Source organism: Accipiter gentilis, chromosome 16, assembly GCF_929443795.1.
Source record: "Accipiter gentilis chromosome 16, bAccGen1.1, whole genome shotgun sequence".
In the NCBI taxonomy this organism is placed as follows: domain Eukaryota; kingdom Metazoa; phylum Chordata; class Aves; order Accipitriformes; family Accipitridae; genus Astur; species Astur gentilis.
In genome coordinates this window covers 26,345,905-26,364,266 of record NC_064895.1, presented here as the reverse complement: position 1 = coordinate 26,364,266, position 18,362 = coordinate 26,345,905, and the positions used below count along the sequence as shown (strand labels likewise).

At 45.1% G+C, this 18,362-nt stretch overlaps 1 protein-coding gene across 1 annotated transcript in view; it reads right to left on the bottom strand.

Annotated features, from left to right (window-relative positions):
• Window positions 1–12,746: 12,746 nt before the first annotated feature.
• Window positions 12,747–18,362, bottom strand: part of TFAP2B (transcription factor AP-2 beta) — a 34,419-nt gene continuing 28,803 nt past the window's right edge. Inside the window, exons 9-10 of the mRNA XM_049819143.1 lie at window positions 18,009–18,071; window positions 12,747–12,840 (exon numbers count right to left, since the gene is read on the bottom strand). Coding sequence (XP_049675100.1) covers window positions 18,031–18,071 — 41 coding nt within the window. The 3' untranslated portion in view covers window positions 12,747–12,840; window positions 18,009–18,030. The remainder of the gene's footprint in view (window positions 12,841–18,008; window positions 18,072–18,362) is intronic.

The window sequence follows — 18,362 nt, the reverse complement described above, 5'->3', positions numbered from 1 at the left end:
ATAAAACAGACCACACACTAGTTTCTTTTAGAAATGTTTAATCAGGGCTTTAAAAACATTTGCATGGCTCCTAGGACCAGTAGCACCTTAGGATGTACAGAGAGTATCTACTGAAGAGGCTTACGACTTTCCCACCTGATCTGTTCGAAAAAATACAATTAGCAGTACGATTACAAAGAGGTGGGTACTGGAGGCATTGTCTACTGCTGGCCTGACACCAGAAGGTGTGATATTGTCTGCTTTTGCATCGAAGTCACCCAAATGAAGAATAATCTGCCCCATATGGGTACTGATATGACTAGATTGTGCCATTTGGGCCTGGTGCCAAGTAAGAGGGGCCTGATAGCTCCAAGCTGTCTGCTGGAGAGGATGGACTTATAACTCCTTATGTCAGAAATACCATTTAAGTTTCCTACTGTTTGGGTCTTTTTTTTTTTTTTTTTTTCCCTGATGTCCAGAAAGGATCACCAAAAAGAACACAACCTGGCATACTTTTCTTCTCTCTTGTGAAGCTTTTCCAGTGTCTTTTCCACATCTCCAAGCGAAATGACTGTTGGCTAAACACCATCCTGCATTTTTTTAAATAGACTATGAAAGCAAAGAGAAAATAAAGTGGAGGGGGGTGGAAAGAAAGAAGGGCAATGAAAATGAGGAAATTAAGATACAGAATAATATAATTAACAAACAAGGAGAAGATTAGGAAATTACCAGGACGGCCTGTAATTTTTCCACGTTTCATTTCAGGTTAACCAAAGGAATGGAGGAATCAAAATGGAAAGGCCAAGAAATTCTTACAGCTGACCTTACTACTGCTTTTCCCCAGATCCAGGCCACACTTAACCTCTTCCTTGTGCACCGCATCATATTCCTCTGCCACCTGGCAGAGCAACGAGTTAGTTAATGTCGGAAAGCAAGCCAAGTACCTGTCGTTCTATACAAATGCTAAATGCTGTTGTCGTCATGTGAAAACTGCTGCTCCATCAATCTTAAAAGATAAAAAGGGAGCCTGGCATGGCTCTGATTGGGGACATAGCCTGAGTGGCCAGGCTGAAGTCGCACACGTACTGTTGCGTAGGTGCTTAAGGGCTCTGCCAAAGCAGGATTTATAAATGCAACATATATTTTCAAACCAGGGGTCATGGCCAGCCTGTGGAAAACTTGCTCGTGTTTCAGCCTGGAGGTTAACCAGGGAGATTTGGGGGAAGGAGGGAATCCTGTCCCTGTTTCTAGTGCGGCTGCCAAAAGCTTCTGCTGCAGTTTACACCTCCAGAGACCATGGGGGAAAAAACACCTCACAAATTTTCAGCTGGTGAGTGCATCAGGAAGGCTTCTCCCTGTCTCACTGCCACCATTCACGCCCAGAGTTATGGGCTCTAATAACCTTTCACATGGCCTGAGAAAGGCCTCTCCAGTTCCTCTATTTTCCCCGTAATAAGAAAGAGCAGAAGAAACTTTGCAGTTTATGGACACAATAATCTCATTAAAGCTTCACCGTGGCTTCCAGAAGTTTTAATAAACCAGCTGGTTAATCACAATAATATCCCTCCCCCCTTCACTTTATGGAAAGATCCTGCGGTCAGGAAATATAAAACTCTCAACACGTTGACCACAGCGAGGATTACAGCCTCATGCGGTGACACTTTTCCAACTGTAGATCTTGTATGCTGCACAAACCTCAAACAACCTCATAAACAAGTTTGAAGCAGACCTAACGCCAGGCTTGCCAAGGAGAACATCAAGAGTGATTCTGTTAATGAGGTCTGGCTGGAGCTGAAACACCTCTCCTAAGTGTGTTATTTTTAATCAAGTCATTTCCAGCAGGAACCTTTATAGAAGTGTGCAGTGATTCATTCCTTAAAATTTACACGTGAAGGCCCCAGTCTTGGGCCACTGATGTCACTGAAAGCTTTAGCAGTGACGGATGGGTGTTGAATCAGACACCACAGGCTTGATAGTCAATGACTTAACGGCCACAGGTCGGAGTAGAATCCATGTCCTCAGACCCTCTGACCTCAGAGAGAAGGCTGGGAGCACGATCCCAGAGCTTACCTCTACAACAGAAAAGGAAGTTAATAACACACCAGAGAATGGTTCTTGCATTGCATCACCACTGTCCTGAGCTGATCTAACACGCTGCCTGCCTGAGGCTCACAAGTGGGGTGCTCCTGAGCACCCTGAGGGGACCCAGTCCAGCAGCTGTGCCCTGATCTGAGCAGGGTGGGTGAATAACGAGTGGTGTCGCTTCCAGTTCATGACCACTTTTATTCAAAGCGTAGCTGAAGGAGAAGGAGGAAGAAGGAGATTTAAGGTTAGTGTCCTGCTCCTCTTGAAAGATTTCAGGCCCCTGTCTCCCAACAAAGTCCCTTAAACCACCACGCTACTTTAGAAAAAAAAGTCTCACTCCCTCATGCTGCGATTAAGCCACTGTGAAACCAGGAGTGAGGAAAGAGGAGGGAGTATGAGCTCCCTTTGGATAGCTATTTTACATCCGAGGCCTGCCTCCGTATTACAAACTGTGGCAAGTGTTAAATGCGGACCCTACATTCAAAGACCCTCTGCTATTAGTAGACATTATCTGTTCCCCTCATCAAAGCCTACAAATGAAAGCAGAGCAACGCCAAGCACCTGAGATGATGTCAGGACAAAGTGAATGTGATGAGCACATCTGTGACTCTAAAGATCCTGTGAAAGTTGAACTCATGTCTTACCTGTTAGGCCACAAAAGCTGAATCCTCCTAGGTCACATATGCTACAAGTTACATCCACTTATAAAAAGAAGCCCAGGACAAGAAAGTAGCAATGATACTGCTGGGGACGTGCAATTTTTTATATCTGAAGACCTCAAAGTGCTTCTCAGAATAATATAAGTAGCAATGGTCATTTTTTTTACCACTTACCAGTGCCTAATTTAGCAACTGTATCAGATTTAGCCTCTTAGTTCATTAAGTGTATCACTAAGCATAAAAGACAGCTCAGAACATCTCCTTTGAGTCCTCTGGGTCCCTGACAAGTCCACTGAGAAACAAAAATCTATAGATCATGTTCATCCAGCCTATCTAGATACTCACGTCAGGATGGCACAAGCCAGCTGCTAGAAGAAGGTCCCTCTATCCATATAGAGGGAAGCTCTGCAACTTAAACAGGTGTCTACCTTACAGACAAGTAAAATCTAGTGACATTAACTTCAGTCCCTTAGTAAATGGCCAGACTCTCTATCCCCATTTATGTATAAAAAAACATGAGGGATAAAGCAGCTGTTCCAGCAGAGCTGAGAAAATGCTGCACTTTTTCCTTGCTCCTATGCCATGTCTCTACTCACTGAGCCACATTGTTTCTCTAAAAGTGTTCTCCTCCTGGAAATTTACTATTTCTGGATAATGGTTCCCAAGTAGTTGTTTAATTAAAGCCCCCATGTAGCCAATTTTATTCCAGAATTCTGGAATAGCTATTCTGGTAAATTCTGAAGTGTCAAGAAGCCCTAAGGCATGTGAAGAGAAGTGTGTGCCTGTCTCAATGAGAAGCTATTAAAAGGAAGGTGAAAATAATAGGAAACTTGCGTATATTGGTAAATGGCAATAAGAGTGTTGCTGGTAGCATCATTTTAAATCATTCTGGCACACAAACAACTAGAGCTGCACAACCAGTTTGGAGGGGAAAATAAGGACTGAATTAATTCAACTTTTTCTCAATTAATTCAATTTTTAGATTCACACATGGTCTTCAAATTTAGTCATTACTTGAATTCACATTCCAAATAATTTCTTTGAGGCATCTTGGTCTCAAGTCTATGAGCTGTTCATTGTATATGTTTGATATATGAAAATCAAGCTGGGCTAATTAGTTTTGATTAGACTCATAGTTTATGATGTGTTAGCTCTTTGCCTTGATTGGATTAATTTAGTTCTTAGAAACATGTGCTACGTATGAGAAAAGTATTTGAAAATACCTCTGCCACAAATATCCTCTAACAGTCATTGGAAATTCCTTGTTTGTACAAACTTTCCTGCAGTAAACTTACAGGCTAAACTATACATTAAAAAATTAATACCCTGGGAGCAGGAACACAGCAAGAAATATGTATAGTATTTTATTTGAGCAAGTAGTCAGTGTTTTGTAGACTAGCCCGGCACCGCTCACTATTGGGTTCGTTAATTACATCCACTAATTCTGTAGTCCTTGTTCCTGGTACTGAGCACTTATTCATGCATGTTCAGCTACAGGAAAGTCAATGAGATCGCTTGTGACTTTGAGCACACCAGCAGAAGGGCTGTCCCAGCTAACGCCGCAATTTAGAAAACCCAGACTGCATTTCGATTCCACCCCCCATGCTCACCTCTCACACCCCTCCTTCCAGAAACACGGGCTCTCGGCCGATCTCCTGGGGTCCGACCACGGCCACCGTGCTTTCTGAGAGTCCTCCCATCACAACCCAGCTCCGTCGCGTACACACTCAGCCACACTCACCTTCAGCTTCAATCATGCCCCCTTCCCTCCACTAACATGTACTCACTCAGACACTTTCACATTGGGTTATATACCCAACTCCTGGCACTCACATTCAGTTATGTTCAGAGTGCTACACCCACACTTAATTACAATCACACCCTCACACTCCCCATTCAGTTACACCACCAGTGCTGCCCACCTCCCCCCACACTCAATTATAATCACATGTGATTAAACCTGCAATTCTGCACCTACGGTATAATCCGTCGCTGGCATTCGCATCCACTTATGCTCAACAGCCTTCACTGGGACGCACGTCTGCTCGTCACATTCATGCACGCATGGAAACACCAGATTTCTTCTTTCATCCTGACAGTAGAGTGTTTTTTTAGTTTTTCTTTCAGCGACACAAAGAGCACCCACGTCTTACCAAGGAACAGAAAGACGTGCTGTTCCTATGGAATGTTGCCTTCCCAGAAAATCACCTTGAATCCTTATTTCATACCTCCTGAAGAACGTACGCTCTGGTTGCTTTTATTGTAGTACCTAGCAGGTACTAAAATCAAGGTGTCATTTCACAAAAAGCTGGGCACTTGAAACAAAAGACAGTTCCTACCCTAAAGAGATTAGGGCTGTATCTGTCTTTCAGCTGGAGAAAGTAATGGAGTTTCTTACGGAGGAATATGAAGGTCACCTACTCAATCCCCTGTTGCATCTATGGAAATGTTATGAAAGCAAATTACTGATGTTCCCTAACACATGGCCAGCCACTCACCACTGCAGCAACTCGCTGTCCAAGCAGTCTGCAGTCGTCTGAGACGATCTGCATGTATAGTCTCTTCTGCATGACCGCATGGCCATCTCTTGCAGCTCGGTGATGGTGATGCGCAGGTGAAATCCTTCTTCTCCCGAAGTCAGCAAAAAGGTTGTTTCAGTGACCATGGACCTCCCTCTTAGACCCGTCAGGTCTTCTTGATGATAAGACCCACCTCAGAGGTGTGTGAAGCCCACAGAAATGTTAACAAGAAAACTGGGCTGCTGTGGGACTGTTTTCACTGGATACATTCAATTCCAGGAACATTAACTATGGTCATGAATATTAGTAAAAGATCAGAAAGAAAAGAGGATGGAAAAAAGATTGTGTATAGACACTTTAAAGGCATAAACAGAGCAAGCGTCATCTGTACCAACCCATGTGCACCCACACGCACAGACATCTTCTTATTTTTTCCAGTATTTAAAACCCGCAGTCAGTCTGAACCAGACTTAAGAGGAAGCTCTGATAATCTGAAGTAATTTCTAAAGCAGGTTTTGATTTAGAAAGATAAGGCAAAACTCTGACTAAGAAGCCAAATTTCCAGTCGCATATTCCTGACAGAGACTTAGACTTGGGGTTTTTTAATCAAGACATAAACATCCCAATGGAATTCACACCAGTTCTTCTAGAAGTAATGGCAGGTGGTGGGGGGGAAGAGAAAGGAAAAAAAGAATAAAATAAAAATAACAAAAACCAAAACCACCCAAACCTAAAAAAAAGCCTGCAGGATGAGACAAAGTCTATGGATAAGTGCCTGCTGCCACAATAGGATACACATGGTCTGTTCAAAGATGCCTTTGCAGGGAGCCAGGCCACAAATAAAACAAGACATGTGCTGCGGGGTTGAATTGGCCACTTTTTTATTAAATAAACAATTGATCCAACTCAAGTAACTTTAAATCATTTAGGAGGTCTTTGTTGATCCTGACCAGAACTAATAGGTGCAGATAACCTGCACTTGGACTTATAATTATCATTCCCTGCACGGCTAGACCCATCAGAAATCCCACTTCTGTGTATCTCGGGTAGGCAGAGGAGAAGGTGGGAGAGAAGATAGGAAGGGACACAAACAGGAGAAACAATCTCTTTTCATCATCCAAGCATCTTAAGCGGTGTCTGAGTCTGAACAGATACAAATGACAAAGGGGGGGGACCAGTCTCAGTGTTATGGAGATGGCACCCCCACTCTGTGCCTACTAGCGGGTGTTGTGCCCAGCGTTGCATGCAGGGAGGACTAAAATACCGTGACTGCTCCTACCATAATTCTCGGCAAAGGCGACAGAAGGGGGTTAGAAAAGTAAGAAAGGCAAAATGCATCCTGCCATTTGCTCACGGAAGGACTAAAAGCCAGATCTTTGCTGCAGCCTGATGACATTAAAGATGTTATTTCTGATGGAAATTATAATGAACGTAAGGAAATCGGAAGGTATTTCACCACAGCAGTTGTCATAATCAACAAAGATCAAAAGGGCAACACAGAAAGAATATTTTGACCAAAAGTCTTGCAAAACTCTCCCATTTGAAGAAGATGAGATTAGGGCTAGGCTGCTGTGAATACTCCAGGATCACTCGTGTGATTATTGTGGCTGCAGATAAGTTATCTTGCTCTGCTGTTCTTGGATGACTTTTATAAGTCAGAGACCTTTTGGTCAACATTTTTGAAAGCTGCCGTTGACTGCTTGCTCGTCATTCTTTTTCAGGACCCCATATTTTAACCATCTTCGAGAGGAAAACCTTTTTTTTAAAAGACGTGCTAAATGTCACCACTCCATAGGACAGTCTTAAGTATCCTACAAAAGTGGAAGCATTTTGGAAAATGTAAATTGATCCTGATGTAACTGAGATAACACCTGTGCGTTTCTTCTGTACGTAAGGGAAGGGTTAGGGCCAAAAACCAAAGACCTGAGTTCAGAAGAGTGAAAAGCATGATGACAATAAGGATTACTATTAGATCATTTGCTACTAACATGAACAGAATTTTAAATGGTATCACTGTCTAGGAGGTGTATTCTTTTTTTTTAGCTTGTAATCGGTCAGTGCTTAGAGATGAAGGTGGTGTCAAAACATGAAAAATGCCTTCATAGTAGTAGTTTTCTGGAGACTTGATCCTGATGGACTAGCCCCAGCCCTGAGGGTCCTTCAGGGTCACAGCAGAGTTCCCGCAGCACCATTGGCATCCCAGTGCTCAGTTAACCTTCTCTTGTGAGTGTTTTGGGGGATTTCCACTCAAAATGATCCGGATCTGATGTTCATAGTGGGCTTATTTCCTATGGAGTAAAGGAAAGGAGAAAAAACAAGCAGCACAATCTGTGTCACTATTAAAACTAAAATGATAATCAGTATAGAGCAGAGGGAAACTTTGCAATAAAAAGATCCCAGTTAAGATTTTGGGTTTACACCTCTCAAATGGCTTGTGGGAAAATAGTAATAATGACAACAATAAACACAGGAGCAACAAAAATGTGGGATCCCAATGCCTGTGCCCACAGTGAGAATAAAAAATGCAAAGCCTGGGCCACCTCGCCTTTAATTTCCTAACTGCTGTTTTGTAAGGCTGTGTCATGCTTCTCAGTTCAAACACGCTTTGGCTCTTTATTATTCATGGGCCTTTTTCTCAGTCAGTGGTGTTGAATAATAAAACAGCCCAGGATCAAATGGGCCAATTCTCCACGCCTGACACCAACTGCTACTGTTCGCTGGGCTCTGCCAAGCGTTGCCTCTGATAATGAGTGGGATTTGGTTAAACAGTAAATTAATGAATAATGAAATATCCAGGTTGATCAGTTAGAGAGCACGCTTGCTTTGCCCCCGGCCAAACGCTCGGGGCAGAAATTACTCTCAAACGGCACTTGCCTGTGTGCTGGGCTGGATAACTATTTTACAGCCTATTGCTTGACAGGATGTTGGGAAAAGGGGGCGAGGGGAAGGGGGGGAGGTTGGGGAAGCAAAAGCGAAGAGGGAAATCTCCTTATCACCCCGCACCGAGGGGAGAGGGGGCTGCTTTGGGGCCGGCCAGACCCCACTAGGAGAGGGAGAAGGTTGAAGAGCTGAAGGAGCTCGGGAGGAGCTTGGGGGAAGGATGAACTCCCTCCCAGCTCTTCTTCTTTCCCCTCCCAACTTTAGCAGGGGATTACCTTGAGCCTGGCTATCACTGGGGATAACCGCCCCCCCCCCCCCCGCCCCCCATCAATTCTTGCCTTGCATTAGCCTTGGCCGAGCATGTTTCTGAGTTGGGGGGCATCCCTCCTGGCAGGGCTTGTAGCCCAGGCTGCAGGAAAAAGTCTCCCCGAGTCGTGTGTCAGGTGGTTTTGGCAAATAAAAGAGCCTGGGAAAGGCTGCCTGCGCGGGATGGGGCAACCGCAGAGGAAGAGAGAGATGGCGAAAGCAATGCAGCAAGGAGAAAACAACCCTGTAGCCTTCATTTTCTGCACCGGCAGAGATAAGTAGCTGTAAAATATTTCCCGCGGGTCAGTAACACAAGTACGTAGATGTGCACGAACACACACGCACCATTTCTATAGCTAGAGGAGGGGGAAAAGCTCTCCTGGACTTTTCACACCCATCCTCCAGAATTGCACAACCCCCCCCAGCCCAGGGTGTGGTTTTGGGGTGGGGGTACTGCTCCACATTGGTGAGAAAACCGCTATAATTCTCACTTTTTCTCCAGAAGGGAAACTCTCTGTAACCACCTTACCCCCTTTGTTTTGGGTTGGGTTTTTTTTTTGTGATTATTCTTTCCAAACTTTCCAAATAAGCCCCAACTTCCCAAGCCAAGCCAAGAGCAAGGAGGGGGTGAGGGGAAAAAGGCGGGGGGGAAAGGGACGAGGCAAGGGAGGAAAAAAACCCCTCTGTTTCCAAAATGCGAGTTTACAGGTCGGGGTTGAGTTACTTTCGCTCATGTCCCTCCTAAGTTAAAGTTTAAAGAAACCTTTGAAGCGTAAGGAAGAAGGAGGTCCCTGCTCCGCCTCGGCCATCGCCCCCGTCCTCCCCCCGCAGCTGCCGGGCTCAGGGAAAGAGGGAAAAACCTCCAGGCTCCGGCTGCAATGGCAAAGTCCCAGGAAAGCAAGACCGGAGGGGTTTTAACCATAGTGTCCTTCGCTTTCTCGGTCTTCTTCACTCCTCTGCCTGGCCGGTGTTGTCTGAGCGTAGGGGTGAGGGGCGGGTGAACTGGGGGGTCTCTGGGGCAGGTTTAAAGCCGCTGATTCCTTTACTCGTCAGACAAAACCATCTCCCACATTCACCCCCAAAATGTTCACGGTAACATCCAGAACTTTTCGTTTTAAAATCTTGCACTTCGTTCCTTCCTGCTCGCGTTATTCGGATTTTGACTAGATTTTAAAATCCAGCCTAGTTCCGTGAAAACCTTGTACCCAAAAACGCTTTCTATCCCCATTTGCAGTTCTTCCACCACCACCCCTTCCCATTGTTACCACTTAGTGTACTGTGATTTTCTCTACAGAGTTGGAAACAGGTTCCCTTATTCCCAACCCAAACAGGACCCACTCTCTGCCCTGAAATAAAGCAGAGTATAGGGGAGACCGGGACTTACTCTCGTCCCCGTCGATGCTCACAATTTTTGGGAAGAGCTGGAGGCAGCTTTCCGCTAAAACCCTGGGAGTTTGGCAGGAGCGAAGATTGTCAGGTGATGCTCTGCGCACCAAGAGCGAGATAAACTATCATTAGCCTTGGTTTCAGAAAGCAAAATATCCCCCCCCCCCCCCCCGATACCCTGATGGATTTTTTTTACAAGGAAAAGAAATGTCCACACGCATTTCATTCACCTGGACGTTTGAAGCGAGTAAAAACTACGGATCTAATTGCAATTGTACCCAATGCTCTTTGGGAAGCTCAGCGCTTTGTAAAGCGTTTCTGCTTTAAAGGAAATCTTCCTTTCGACCTGGGGAGAGCATCGTCCTCGCATGTTGTCAGAAGATGACGGCTATTCCGAGCACGCCACTGTTTATTTAATAGCATTAATAATCACCGGCACAGCACCTCCCCACGCTGGGGAGCCGGGGAGGTCACACTGCGCCGGGTAGAACTCCGGATAGTGCTTGCCTTCGCTTTAAAAGCACCTTGCCAAGTGTTAAACCCTTTTTCGTTTGTTTTTTTTTTTTTTTTTTTTTTTTGGGTCTTTTTTTTTTTTTTTTTTTTTTGCTTGTGGGGATTTTTTCATCTGCCCCAGGTCCGGGGCAAGGGAGGGTTAAAAGGTTTATGGTCTCTGAATATTAGGGCGAGAAATGCACAGGCAAACACACGCACTCTTATTTCAGTGTTGTTTGGAGGAAACTCCAAAGTAATTGCGGTGATTTCGTAATTGCGTGAGATTCTGGGGTTTTTTCGTCTTTATATTAAGGAGAGAATAGAGAGACACTCTTAACTCGTAAATCCCCAGAGATTTTCTTCTTTCTCCCCCCCAAGAAAGCTTTCGCAGGCAGAGGGATGACTTGCTGGAAGGGAAATCAGGGCAGCCCTTCCTCCGCTGTCCCGGGGTGCCGGATCAGGCCCAGGGCTCGGCTGAGGGACCCCGGGGTCCGTGGGATGTGCTGGGGGCGGGGGGGGAGGGGGGGGGCGGAGGACCGGTCCTTTGCACCGGCTGGAGTCTATTGCAAGAATTTAATTCCGAAGGCAAAAACGAGGAGCTGATTTTTCTTTTTTTTTTTTTTTTTTCTTTTTTTTTTTTTTTTCCCCCTGTAACTGATAAAAGCCAGGAGCGATGGACGAATGGGATCGACTCCGCACGACGAAGCGGAGCTACACACAGTTGTGCCACGACGTGTAACACAAGGTCCCGGTGCAGCTGTGCACACACACAGACACACGTCCAGCTACGGGGAAAAAATATGTGTGGATGCCTGTTTACGAGAGAGACAGAGAAAACAAAGGAATTCAGTGAATATGTTGGTACTGGGGATTATTTAAGACATTTGACTAGTTCCATCATAGGGACACCAGATGTTATTTATGAGGTCTCGTATAAATGTGGGCCATACCATGCAGGTGGGGAGGGAAAAGGGGAAAAAAAAGCAAAAGGAAGAAAGAAAAGAAAGGAGTTCACCCCAAAGGGATGAAAGACAAAAATGATGTTTATGACTACATAAATCAAGGTGAAGTTTTATAATGGAAACTAGAACTACCTAGAGTTTAAAAAAGAGAATGGGGCAAGGCAGGAGAGAAGGTCCCCGCTGGTCACGACTGGGAAAGCAGATTATAACATCAGACCGGTGGGGAGGGGAAGTTTTGATGAGCTAGGTTACTGCTGCTATTCATTTATTTTTTAACCTTAGCTGGGGGAGAAGCTAGAAGAGAAGACAGACCAAGAGCTAGAAAGAAGGAAAGAAAGAAAGAAAGAAAGAAGGAAAGAAGGAGAAAGAAAATCTGATCTTGGCTTGTGGAAGACCTTTGGGAAAATGCAGTAAAGCAGAGGAAAGCAGCAGGAATATTTCTTTTTTTCCTGACATTACGTTTCCAGACCGGTCACCCCAAGCACCGCTGGCTGCAAGCCTTGGGGGGGGGGGGGGGGGAAGCGGGAGGAGAACCCGGCCCCGGGGGAGGCAGGGCACACCGGCAACCTCCCGGAGCAGCCGACTGTACCTTAGTATAAATATATACGTGTATGTGCTTCGAATTTGCAACCTCGACACCGTCGCCCGGAGCCTGGGGAAACTCGGGGTGAGCCCTTCCCCGACTCGTCGGGTCCCGTTTGAAAGGGAGCCCGGGGGTTCCACAAGCGGGTGCTTCTGCTGAGTTATAAAAGAGCTTTCCCTGGTACTTTTTTTTTTTTTTTTTTTTTTTTTTTAAATCCCCTTTTTACATAACTGTTGCACAGTTTTTGGACACCAGAGAAACTTCCTGATCTCCCCCCCCCCGTCCCCCAAACAACCCTCCCAGACTCCACTGGGAACTGCGAGAGCTGTTTTGAAAGGTTTCATGCAAAACAGATGCTCGACTAAAAATAATATCATCGGTGCGATTAAAACAAAAGAAAACAAACCCGAACTAAAAAAGCATGGCATGCAGCCTGGTTTTTGGAAATCGGGGCCAGTGTCGCTGGTCTTCCCAGCCTTCCCAGCCCGCGGGCATCCTTCAGCTGGGTCCATGGGGCTGGGGAGGGAGCTTTTGGGGGGTCCCCTCTCCTCAAAGCCCCGATAAAAAGCAAGGTGTGGGGGGGGGGGATTCCCTTTTCTCTTTTGCTTGCAGCTCCGTTCAACCCTCCCACCCCTGTTTTCCCCCTGCTTGGACCCCGGGCGCTGCTGCCGTCCCCGTCCCCCCCCCACCCACGCACCCACCCACCCACCCGTTCTCTCCACCCCGGGCCCCCCAAACTTGCTCCGGGCGGTTTTGCCATCACACCACGGAGAGAAAGTAGGTCACGGCTGAGTCCAAGCCCGACTGAAGCCGAGGTAGCCGAGCCTCGAACGCTTCCCCATAAAACAGACTTTGGGGTCGTCGTTTGCAATGGTTTTTTTTTGTCGTTGTTGTTGTTGTTTTTATTATTATTATTGTTATTATGATGATGATGATGATTTATTTTGGACACCTTGGACGATCAGCTGAGTCGGGTCCTGTAGTCCAAGCTGGAAGGAGAGGAAGAAGGGAGGTAGTTTGGGAGATGGAGGTGGGGATGGATTTCTTTTTTGCTGTTCCCCCACCTCCCTCCGAGAGAAATATTAAGTTGCAAAAAACGATCCACCGCCTGTAACGGCTCCGTCTGCCCTCTTAAACTACCACTCTCTTTCAAAACCAACAGATAAAACCCAGCCCAGAGAAGTCTTCAGAGCGGGTATTTAACTAAAATAGTTCACGGCAGCAAAAGCGATGCTTTAAACCGGTTTTCACCCTCAGGCTTCCCTGTTTGAGCACACGTGTGTGTTTGTTTTCAGGGTGACGGTGCAGAGGGTTACACTGACAGTCCTTTTCAGCCTCTGATTTACAGACAAAAAAAAAAAAAAAAAAAAAAAAAAAAAAAAAGATGCTTCCTATAATAACACTGAAAAAAATAATAATAAAAAAATCCTGAGGCCCTAATCTGCCCCCCCTCTTCCTTCACCCAACCGCAGGGTAAACCCCGAGTCACTCCGGAGTGGCTCCGGGTTAGCCCTGGGGATCCGGATCTCCCCTCGGTTCTTCTTCAGGAATGTCGATTACAAAGCTAAATAAAGCCGATTTGGGAACGGAGGGGTGGAAGGGGTGGGGATGGACGGGGGACGGAAGAAGAAGTTGGTTTAGTTTGAATATTTCCTTTTGCTAATTACTGGCGCTGCAACTGTAGACCTAAAGGTAGAAAATAATCCCGCATTGCGAATACGAACAGCACTCCCGATCTGTATATAAGAGTATATATATCTCTATATATACACACTCACATCCACGTATACATAAGAGAAACGTACAGTAAACAGTAACATAGCAGTGGAGGAAAAAAAAAAAAAGTTTCCTAATATTGAAGGCTTACATAACATTTTCTTTTAATGGCTAATACTTTGAAAAGAAAAAGAATATTTACTCCTAATTCATCTGGTAAAAGCAAAATGAAACGAAAGCTCACGTTAACATGACATGAGGTTTATTATAGGTCTGCTTAGAATGAAGAGGTAAGAGTGGTAAAAATATGGACACTTTTGAGTCAGACAGAAATAAAATAACCAACATTTCTGAGAAGCAATATTTATTGTCTTTTTTTTTTCTTTTTTTTTTTTTTTAATGTAGAGACATGTCCTGAATTTCCCCAAAGCCTAGATTGGGAAAATAAAGACTTCTTGGCGTTATAAGTAAATCCGTCTGCAGAATCGAAGCAGCACCAACATTCAAAAAAACTGAAGAGGAAAATACAACAAAACACAACAATCTCTTTTTTTTTTATTCTTATTCTTATTATTTATGTAAATCAGGTCATCACTGGACAAGAAACCAATTTCTACCCATTACCATAACAGCTTGTCTATAAAGAACAGAAAAGATTCAGATAGGATACTATCTAGTCAAGCGGGATTTTTTTTTGTTGGTTTTGTTTTTTTCTTTTTTGTTTGTTTTTTTTTTTTTTTTTTTTACTTTTTGTTTTTAAATTCCCCCACCCATTCACAGAGGTATAGATTCACAGATAAATAACCCAAAAACTACTTGCTCGCCATATTTACACATTCCCGTTAAATTAAGCATAAATAAATATATACAAACTCAATACTGAATGCCTCTCCGCATTTCTTCTCAGGAAGAGTCGATAAACTGATATTTCTCACTGCATGGTCAGATTTTTCAAGAAGAGGAGGTGAAAGGGATAGTTTGGGGCATAAAAGGAGAATTGTTTTTTTTCTTTCATCTTTCCAGTTTTTCATTCGTTTTTTCAGAGCTTTACATTTGTTTGGTTTTTTTGTGGGTTTTTTTTTCCTTTATTTCTCGCTGGCACACAACGTTTCGTCTCTCTCGAAATGTTCAGGCGTTTGCCAGTGTGTTTGGGGATATTTTCTTTTACTTTTTCCCTTTGTATAAGAAAATATACTATTTGTAAAAAGCCTACGGTCTCTCTCACACAGGGAAGCCGGAGGGGAGGGGGAGTTTGGCCGGATCGATCTGGCAATGCTTACGGCAGCTAAAACGAGCACCAAATTCTCCGAGAAACGTATTAAAACAGAGCCGAACAGGTCTGCGTGATAAACCAGTCAGAAAGAGATGAGCACGGGAAGGGAATAAGCCCTTTGGGCACAGCTAAAGGTCTTAAAACCATCCTCCCCCCCCTCCCTCCCAGCCCCAAATGCAAATTTGGGGATTTGGAGGGAGGTTGGTCTGGGATGCAAAGGGACTTGAAACAGCTTCTCACAGAGAATTTCTATTAGGTGGGACAAGACACGACCCGATTTTAAAGAAATCACCGGGTTGTAAAAGGATTCCCATAAAATTGGCTTCTTGTTTTCTTCACACCTTGTGTGAATAACAACCAGGGGGAAAAAAAAAAAAAAAGTCAGGGAGCGTACAAAAACAAAGATCTTTCCAACGGAAAATAGAGAATTGTTATTTAAAAAAAAAAAAAAAAACGAGACTAAGAATGAAATAAAATTTACAGCAACCCACCTGTTTGCTTTCAAAACAAACTTTTCACGGTCTCTCCTCAAACTTTTCCCTTGAGTTAAAAAGCAAAGCTGCCGTGTTAATCCTCCTGTTTATTGATTTATGATCCCGAGGAAACCAAATCTTTTAATAACTCAATTATCAGATAAACGTCTGAGGTGCCTCGCCAACACAAGTAGTCAGGCTGGGAAAGTGCAGGGGAGCAGGACAGTGCCTTCGGGCGGGAGGCTGAGTTTAGTTTTTGGGGAACCTCAGTCCTCAGCACTGATAGGAGCCACTGAGCAACGGGTATTTCCCTCTGGGACCAGCACCAGGCTAGGGAGAAGAACAGAGATGGATACACTCCTGGGTTTTCTCCCTGTTTGCATTTAAATCGGAAACCTTGTGGATTTTGTCTCCGTACTTTGGGGAGCAAATGGGGAGCATCCCACTGACATCAATGGGAATTTTACTTTTGGCTTTATTTCGCCTGAGCGAAGCACAGCCTGGCATTTGCAGCCCGTCTCTTCCAGGTAGAAGGCACGAGAGGCAGATCCAAAGTTGCCAGGGGTCAACTGAAACTCTTCCCTCAACCTTCTCAAGGTTTAGGTGCTGGTCCAGATGACCAAACCTGTGCCTAGGGGAGATTTCAGCAGCAGCAGGATCAGGCCCTCACACATGCGTGAGTAGGTGCACGTGTGTGTACAGGTCTGTCCCCAAGAAGTTGCAAGTGGCTCCCTCTCCTCATTAACTTACAGTGGTGGTGGGATACTGTCTTCTGCAATTAAAAGGACCATCCCCAACATCCCCCCAAAGATGAGGAAGGACCATCCCCAAGAGCTCCCCAAAGCCTTCAGCTGGAAGCTCCGGGCTGGCAGGGAGCAGGTCCCCATGTCCCTGAGTGTGCAGCTGGGGAGGTGAAAGACTGAGAGCTCACTTGGGGTGTCCTCCTCACCCAGGAACCCCATTGGGCCGGGTGACACCGGAGGGCTGGGCCCACGGGGTCCTCACAAAGGCTTTTTGCAGAGGGCAGGCAAAGCAACGTTCAACACTTTGTGCTTTGCTTCACTAAACAGCATATTCTCGTCAGGCGGAGGAGGGAGATGTGCTTTCGGGAGGCGCCATTCATTCCTCCCCAGACACACACACGCGCACCCCTTCCCTTTCCCGCGCATCACTGCTGGGGCATGCCCTGCGCTGGAGCTTGGATCGTCCTTCCTCGGGGGCCTGCTGAAATTAGGGGGTGGTTGGCAAGGGGTGGGCTTTGGAGGACCAGGGGCTGCCTGGGGGCTGCTTTTCAATCTGCCGGTCCCCAACCTACCGGTGGGGGATCCGTGAGATCTACATCACCCAGGGATCCATGCCTCCTCTGGTGACATCCGCAGGGGCGTGCCAATTACCGAACCCACTGCCAGGGTCGAAGGCTACCTCCAACTCTTCCCACGGAGAAGGCTGTCTGCCTCAGTTTCCCCCTTTTCTCACGTGAGATTCCCCACAGCTCTCTGTCCCACAAGAACCGAAGGGACGCGAATGAGGAGCAGCTCCAGAGGGGTCAGTGCTCCTCGGGGCTGCGTGATTCCTGGGTTTCTATTGCCACATACGTCCAACTCATGGGTAGGGAACAAAAGCCGAGACCTTCACTTGCTGCACAAAGATTTGAAAAGCAGAGCAGGCCCTCAGCTGTAGCCGTTTCTCAGATAGCTAAGGACACTAAGGGTGACAATCAAGAGGCTCATTTGCTTTTTTTTTGTTTTAAGAAAATGTTGTTGGGGGATGTTGAGAGTATGGCTGAATTCTTTCTCCCCCACCATCCAACTTTGCAAAGTATCTAGAAACTAAAACAAGGCTAAGGCTTCTCTTTTGTTTCTCTCTCTCTCCCTTGTTTTGAGTTCAGGTGTGCCTGCTTGGGTTGGTGGGATTGAGTCCTGCAGCTTTAACAGGGATCCTGGGGGGAGGCCTGACCCCACTGGAGTTTTGCCAGTGACTCCAGGAGATTTACCCACACCCAGTAACTGTTCTGACATAAGCAAAAAGATGTGTTAGTGCACGAACCCTACCCCACTGAGAAACACATGCAATTACCCAATACGGCAGAATCCAAACAGAAATTCATATCCTTACACTTCAGCATTATTTTTACCACAGGAGACAAAGAAATGTATGTTAAAAAAAAAAAAAAAAGGAAAAAAACCAGACTTGCCCTCCACCCCCCCCAAATCATATGCATAAGACATCCTGTCACACACCAAAACCACCGAGAAAAACATTGGAGTTAAGAAGTTTTTTCCCCCTACCACACTGACTTGTTCTAAAGCAAGAGTCACAAGACATTTTTTTTAAAATCTTTCTAAGAGAAACAGATTTCCTTAGACTGAGCTCAGAGATCAGGATATTCCCTGGCAAGCCCTCCCCACTCCCATCACGAGGAGCCAGCTCACATGGCAACCCTTTCCTCCCTGGGTACAAAACCCTAGCGCCAAGCAAGTGCGGTAACATTCAACACAGCTCTTATTTTCTTTGCAATATTATACCTTGATTTCAACTTATATTTTTTATCTCATTCAAATTATTCCCTTTGAGCTTCTTTAAAGAAGTGCACCTACAGAATTCGGAAACAACTGGCTTTGATTTGAAAAAGCAAAAAAAAAAAAAAAAAGAAAAGTATCAGAATATCAGAATTGTGGATTTTTTTTCTCTGTACCTGATATATTGTGTAGGGATCTCTAGTCCTCTTTGAAGAAGCTCATAAGCCAAGCGGGCAAAGCTTTAGGAAACAGAAGAAAATAAAATAGTGCATACTCCTGAGAAAGAATTACATACTCATATCACTCATTTTTTGTTGTTGTTAACAGTTCTTTAAAAATGGGGGAAGGTATCTCTCACACACACTAGTCAAGGAAATTAAGGACTGAAACATTGGCATAGTTAGGAATATAAAACTCCCTAGAGAAAAAGAGGAGATCTCAGAAAATTAAGAAATCAGCTGACATTTTACCAGACCTTACTTTCAAATTTTGCAACCCATTATAGACAAGGCATTTTACCATCAAAGGCA